Source organism: Microtus ochrogaster, chromosome 24 (genome assembly GCF_000317375.1).
Source record: "Microtus ochrogaster isolate Prairie Vole_2 chromosome 24, MicOch1.0, whole genome shotgun sequence".
NCBI classification, from domain to species: Eukaryota; Metazoa; Chordata; class Mammalia; order Rodentia; family Cricetidae; genus Microtus; species Microtus ochrogaster.
Genome location: NC_022024.1, coordinates 9,123,923 through 9,130,567, shown reverse-complemented (window position 1 = coordinate 9,130,567; position 6,645 = coordinate 9,123,923). Strand labels below are relative to the sequence as shown.

At 44.8% G+C, this 6,645-nt stretch overlaps 1 protein-coding gene across 1 annotated transcript in view; it reads right to left on the bottom strand.

The window, feature by feature from the left end:
• The window catches only part of Nemp1 (nuclear envelope integral membrane protein 1), a 31,426-nt gene extending 25,332 nt beyond the window's left edge, over positions 1-6,094 (bottom strand). The window contains exon 1 of the mRNA XM_005358014.2: positions 5,968-6,094. Coding sequence (XP_005358071.1) covers positions 5,968-6,094 — 127 coding nt within the window. The remainder of the gene's footprint in view (positions 1-5,967) is intronic.
• Positions 6,095-6,645: the final 551 nt, after the last annotated feature.

Here is a 6,645-nt window from a genome sequence, read left to right as displayed (position 1 = left end):
AAAAAAAAGATGGAGCCAGGAATGGGCACATAACTTTAATCCCAGCACTTGGGAGACAAATGTAGGTGGATCTCTGAGTTTGAGGCCCGTCTGGTCTACATAGTGAAGTCCAGGAAAGCCAGGACTACATAACAGAAAAGAAAAAAGAGAAAATAAGTAACTGAGAAAGATATGTGATGTTGGCTTCTGGTCTCCACATTAACATGTGAACAAACCACATACATACATACATATACACACACACACAAGTCCAATAAGAATCCATCACTTCCTTAAAACAAAGTGCAGTCTATTTACAAAATTCCAAGTAAAAGCAAGTATTACCAAACCAATATTATACTTATTAGCAACCATTCTCTCAACCTTTTAAAGCCCATTACTATTTTGCCAAGTGGGAAATGAGATACAAACAATGTGTTGACAATGCCAGCCATTTGAAAACTTATTGAAAGGAAAAGCTACTTAACTTAAATTCTACAGTGGGGCAGCACATACTGCTACACTTCTGTAATCCCAGCACGCAGGAGGCAGAGACTGCCAGATCTCGTTTGAGTTTGAAGCCTAGTCCACATAGTAAGCTCTAGGCCAGCTACATAGTGAGAGGCTACATAGTAAGACCCTGCTTCAAAACAAACAAAGTTGTACAATAAGTGCTGGAGAGATCAGCAGTTAAGAGCACTGGCTGCTCTTCCAGATACCAGGACTCAATTCCCAGCATTCATATAACTTCAGTTCTAGGGAATCTCTTCTGGTCTCAGTGGGTATCAGGCATGCACATGGTTCACAGACATACATGCAAACAAATATCCATACACAGAAAATAAATAAATTCTTGGGACTGAACAGATGGCTCAGAGGTTAAGAGCACTGGCTGCTCTCCCAGAGGTCCTGAGTTCAATTCCCAGCAACCACATGGTGGTTCACAATCATCTATAATGAGGTCTGGTGCCCTCTTCTGGCCTACAGGCAATACATGCAGGTAGAACACTGTATACATAATAAATCTTTTTTTAAAATATTTTTATGCTTTATTTAACTTTATTTTATGTGCATTGGTGTGAAGGTGTCAGATCCCCTGCAACTGGATCTTCAGACAGTTGTGAGCTGCCATGTGGGTGCTGGGAATTGAACCTGGGTCCTCTGGAAGAGCAGTCAGTGCTCTTAAGCACTGAGCCATATCTCCAGCCCCTACATAATAAATCTTTAAGAAAAGAAATTAGACACTCCAATATATGTCTTTTTTTTTTTTTTCAAGACAGGGTTTCTCTGTGGCTTTGGAGCCTGTCCTGGAACTAGCTCTGTAGACCAGGCTGGTCTCGAACTCACAGAGATCCGCCTGCCTCTGCCTCCCGAGTGCTGGGATTACCAATATATGTCTTAAAGAGATATCCAATAAGATAGCTCTGCAAGTAAAGGCACTTGTCACCAAGTCTCAAGTTTTATGAGCAGGACTCCCACAGGCTGTCCTCTGACCTCCACATGAAGGTGGTGGGGCACACATGCTCACACCCACAATCATAAATAAATAATAAGTTGCAATAAAAAAGTTAACTGCTATGCTGCATAGTTTTATAACAACTTGACACAGGCTAGAGTCATCGGAAAGGAGGGCGCCTCAGCTGAGGAAATGACTCCACGAGAATGGGCTGTAAACAAGCATGGAGAGTATTTTCTTATTCAGCAACAGATGGGGAAGGCCCAGCCTATTGTGGGTGGTGCCATCCCTGGGTTGGTGTTCCTGGGTTCCATAGGAAAGCAGGCTGAGCAAGCCCTGAGGAGCGAGCAGGTAAGCAGCACCCCTCCAGGGCCTCTGTATCAGCTCCTGCCTCCAGGTTCCTGCCTGGCTTGAATCCCTGCCCTGATTTCCTTCCATAACACACAGCAATGTGGAAGTGTAAGCTGTGTTTCATTACTTCAGTGATAACCCTAACTAGGAAAAGTGCATTCTCCATCCAAATAAAATCAAAGCTTAACCTTCCCCACTTGGATTAAGCTCCACCTTAACTCACTGAGTCATTAAACTGACCACAAAACCGCCATTTTTCCAGGCTCCAACAGGTAATTCCAAATCCACGAGCACAGAGTCGGCCCTAGTTAAATTTAATGAGTGACAAAACAAACACACAAATACAGGAAAGGGACCTGCAGGGAGGAACACGGGCCGAGTGGGGCCAGACAGAGTGGGAGGAAAAAGGTAATCAGAACAGACTGTGCACATGTATGAATCTGTCAAACAACAGATTTAATAAAAGTTATTTTTAAGACATACCATCTTCAATCAGTGGGTTTAGTAAAGTATTATTAAATTCCATGCCGGGACAAATGAATTATTTGAAAAATAAAATCCATCCAGATCCTCGCCTCACACCAAATACCACAATAAATTATAAATTAAAAAAAAGAGACATGGATGCCTTAGTAAGACCCTGTTCAAAAAATAAAAGGGCTGCCGGGTGATGGTGGTGCACGCCTTTAATCCCAGCACTCGGGAGACAGAGGCAGGCGGATCTCTGTAAATTCGAGAACAGCCTGGTCTACAGAGCTAGTTCCAGGACAGGCTCCAAAGCCACAGAGAAACCCTGTCTCGAAAAACCAAAATAAATAAATGAATGAATGAATGAATGAATAAATAAATAAATAAATAAACAAATAAATAAATGGGCTGAAACTGTAGTTCAGTAGTAGAGTACTAACACTGAATGCTTTGGGCCCTAGGTTCAATTCCCAGCTTTGCTAATAATAATTTGCAAAAAAAAAAAAAAATATTTAATAGTTATCCTCCAAAAACCAAAATTACCAATTTAACTTTAGAGAGCTCTTTTATCTTATTATTATCATTACTATGTCTATGCGTATATACACATGATATGTGTGAATGGTTGTGCGCACATCCTAGCACACATGTAGAGATCAGAGGACACTTTTGGGAGTCAGTTATCTCCTCCCATTATTGGTTTCATCAACTCAGGTCACCCATTTTGTGTGGCAAATTCTGTTTACCGTCATAATTACCTCACTAGCCTGCAAATCTTTTTTTTTAAGATTTATTTATTTATTATGTATACAACATTCCTTCCATGTATGCTTGCATGCCAGAAGAAGGCGCCAGATCTCATTATAGATGGCTGTGAGCCACCATGTGGTTGCTGGGAATTGAACTCAGGACCTCTGGAAGAGTAGTCAATGCTCTTACCCTCTGAGCCATCTCTCCAGCCCTAGCCTGTAAATCTTATGTATAAATCCAAATAATGAAATCAAATGACCATATATAAAAAATAAACCTTACCAAGCACACATGTGGTGCAAATACAAACACTCACACATAAAATAAACCCAATTTGAAAAAAATTAAGGCCTGGAGAGATGCCTCAGAAATAAGAGCACTGCTGCTCTTCCAGAGGTCCTGAGTTCAATTCCCACCAACCACACGGCGGCTCACAGTCATCTGTAATGAGATCTGGTGCCAAGGCATACATGCAGACAGAACACCGTATAAATCTTAAATCCTAAAAAATTTTAAAGGGTGAAAATAAACTCGGAAATTTTATTTATTTTAAAATTATACAAAAGTCCTTATAAATAAAATTCACAGTGCTGGAGGTGTAGTTTGGTAGAGCTCATGCCTGGTGAGTGTGAAGTCCTCAATTTGGCTTCTAGCATACAAAAGATTAATTTTCTTACAATTTTATAACTAGGCATGGCTGCATATATAAGCAGGTGCACATGCTTATAATCTCAGCACACATAAGAAGTAGAGACAGGAGGAAGAATTCAAAGTCATTCTTGATACGTAGGCTAGAAAAGCCTGGCTCAAAAAATTAAAATATAAATACTCAGAAGAGGCCGTGAACAAAGGACATACACACCTCAGAAATTTCAAGTCTGAAGCTGGGGAGCTGGGGAGCCGGGGAGCCGGGTCGGTAGTAAAGGACCCGAGTTCAGATGGTCAGCGCACACATGAAGCCAGGTGCAGTGCTGGGGGCAGAGCACACAAGGAGCTTGCTGGCCAATCAGTCTAACCAAATCTCTAAGATGCAGGCCTAGTGAGGGAGCTTGTCTCAAAACTGGGGTAGATAGGAACTGAAATAGTCAACAGATGCCAACCTTCAGCCTACAGCACTCACATGTGCACACGAACCCTGATTGCGCTCAAACACAAGAACACATACAAATGCAATCAACTGCAAGGATTTTGCCTACTTCTTTATACCTAACTGTATTAGTACTTGCCAAATAGTCTAAAACACAAATTAATTTTAAAATTAAATGTTTCCAAAATTTCTAGAGACAAGAAACCAACCTTTTGATAAATTCCATTCTACCGTTGGGAGAACCTGGTAGAAAGCAACAAGGCTGCTTTTTATAGCTGACCCCCACATAATCCGGCGATCATTCCCTGAGCCATCCCTGGAGACTACTTTACAGCAAATGAGGAGGCCCCAGTTCTGCCCTCCCAGGAGCAACTTTGGGGTCTAGCTTACGATGCTTTTTTTGTGTGTGTGATGCACGTGACCCCAGCATTCTGGGGGGTTAAAACAGAAAGGGCTTGAGTTGCAGGACAGCCAGGACTACACAATGAATTTCAAAGCAGCCTAGCGACATGGTAAGCCCCCACCTCAATGAAAGGGCAGGGAAGTGATCAGAAAAGTTTGCTTTAGGTTTCTTAATTATTGTCCGTTTGTTTCGAAGCAGAGTCTCACTATGTAGCCCTAGCTGTCCTGGAACTCACTATGTAGACCAGGCTGGCCTCAAACTCAAGAGATCCACCTGCCTTGGGGTCCCAAGTGCTGGGACTAAAGTCCAGTGCCACTATGCCCAGCTTTTTGCTTTAGGTTTCAATCCCCAGTATCCTGTAAAAGAAACTTCAAAGACGAGAACTATTGATTGTTCCTAATATTTTCTTATTTCTTCACAACCCAAGGCCCCATTTCAAAAGTTCACCCAGGTAATAATTCTTCCAAATGTTGTTTTAGGTTTCCAGGACCTGCATCTGGCAAAGTAGGTTTTCCTGGATACCTGCTCCCTTCGCAAAACTAAGTCTTCAGTCCCTTTTGAACAACTTATCTATTGGTGTGTTAAATTATCTTAAAGCCACAAGCGAGAGCATGTGATGGGCAGGAACGGAAGGGGGCGATATGAGTCCGTATCGTGTGTTTATAAGCACTGATTATTCTCTGGGGCTGCTACTCCCTCCAGTGGAAGTTTGCAAACATCGTTTATCTCCCCGTCCACTACTGTAACAAGGCGCTAAGAAAAACATCTATTTCTTGCAAACATTTTAATTTTTCTGGACTGGAGCACAAAATAAGTTTCCTACCCAATCCAGAGTTGATTGTTCAACAGAGGGTACATAATAACCGCGCTAGAGAGAAGGAATAAACTGTCGTACTCAAAACTGGTGGCTCTTCTATCTCTTCTGGGCCACTGCACTACAATGACCATTCCAGGACTGTTAGGGCGGCTCTTAAGAAGAGACGGTGGTGGTGCACGCCTTTAATCCCAGGACTCGGGAGGCGGAGGCAGGCGGATCTCTGTGAGTTCGAGGCCAGCCTGGTCTACAGGGCGAATTCCAGAAAAGCTAAGGGCTACACTGAGAGACCCAGCCTTGGAAAAGCATGTCCATCTGGGGTTAGTCTTCTCTACTCCACGGTGTCGGGACAGCACCCATCTCCCGGAGGTGCGGTCAGGAAACTGAAGGCGAAACGGTCCCCATACCTCCTCCGCGTTAACCGGAGGCTCGGGGGACCTAGCGGCAGCACGCAGCCCCTAAAGGGGTCCCCAAGCCCAGGCCTCCCTCCCTGGGACAGCCGAAGGCTCTCTGGAAGCAGCCCCAGGTTACCCCTCAGCCGGGATGAGTTCGGCAAGCCGCGCCGCTCGGCGGAGTAACGGGCCGCGCCCCGGGATAAACTCTCTCTTCTAAAACAACGCCCTCGCGGCGCCCGCCAGGCACGGCAGCCCGAGTGGTACCTGAGCCGCAGACCACGCAGCCGAAGAGGACGAAGACCAGCCCCGCGGCCCAGCGGCCCCCCGGGCCCCCGCACCGGGGCCAGGGACCAACCGCCGACCAGCCCGCCACTTTGATTCCTCCCGCCATGGCTGCCTCACGCCGCCTCCTCCTCACGTGCCCCTCCTCAGCAACCGTCCCTGGACAGGCAGCGCCAGCAGCCAATCAGCGGCGAGACCCGCCCCTAGGAGCCACACCTCCTAACAACCCCAACCCTAGCAATGGCGACGGGAAGCTCCCACCCTTTACCCAACCTGCTTCCGGCCCCAGTTTATTTACAAGTGAGATTGATGGTAAAGTTGCCCAATAGAAAGTCAGAATGTGAGAGGCCCTTCTGGACCGCAGCTTCCCATCGGAACCCGAATTCTTTCTGCTTTTTCTTTCCTTTCTACGTCGATCTTTTTATTATAGGCAAGCCAATGCTAACTTTGGCTTTTTTTTCCTTACGAGAAATTCAGATGTGACAGTTTCTTAAGGTAAAACGATTGACACTCTGTCCCCAAAATTCTGACAAGATTTCAACCTAAAGTACAGGAATATTGTGCGTTGTCAAGGTTTTGTAGGCATAACCGACGTTTTAAAATGTAGTCTAGGAAAAAAAAAGACGTAGCGTAGAGCTGAGAATGTACCCCGATAGTAGA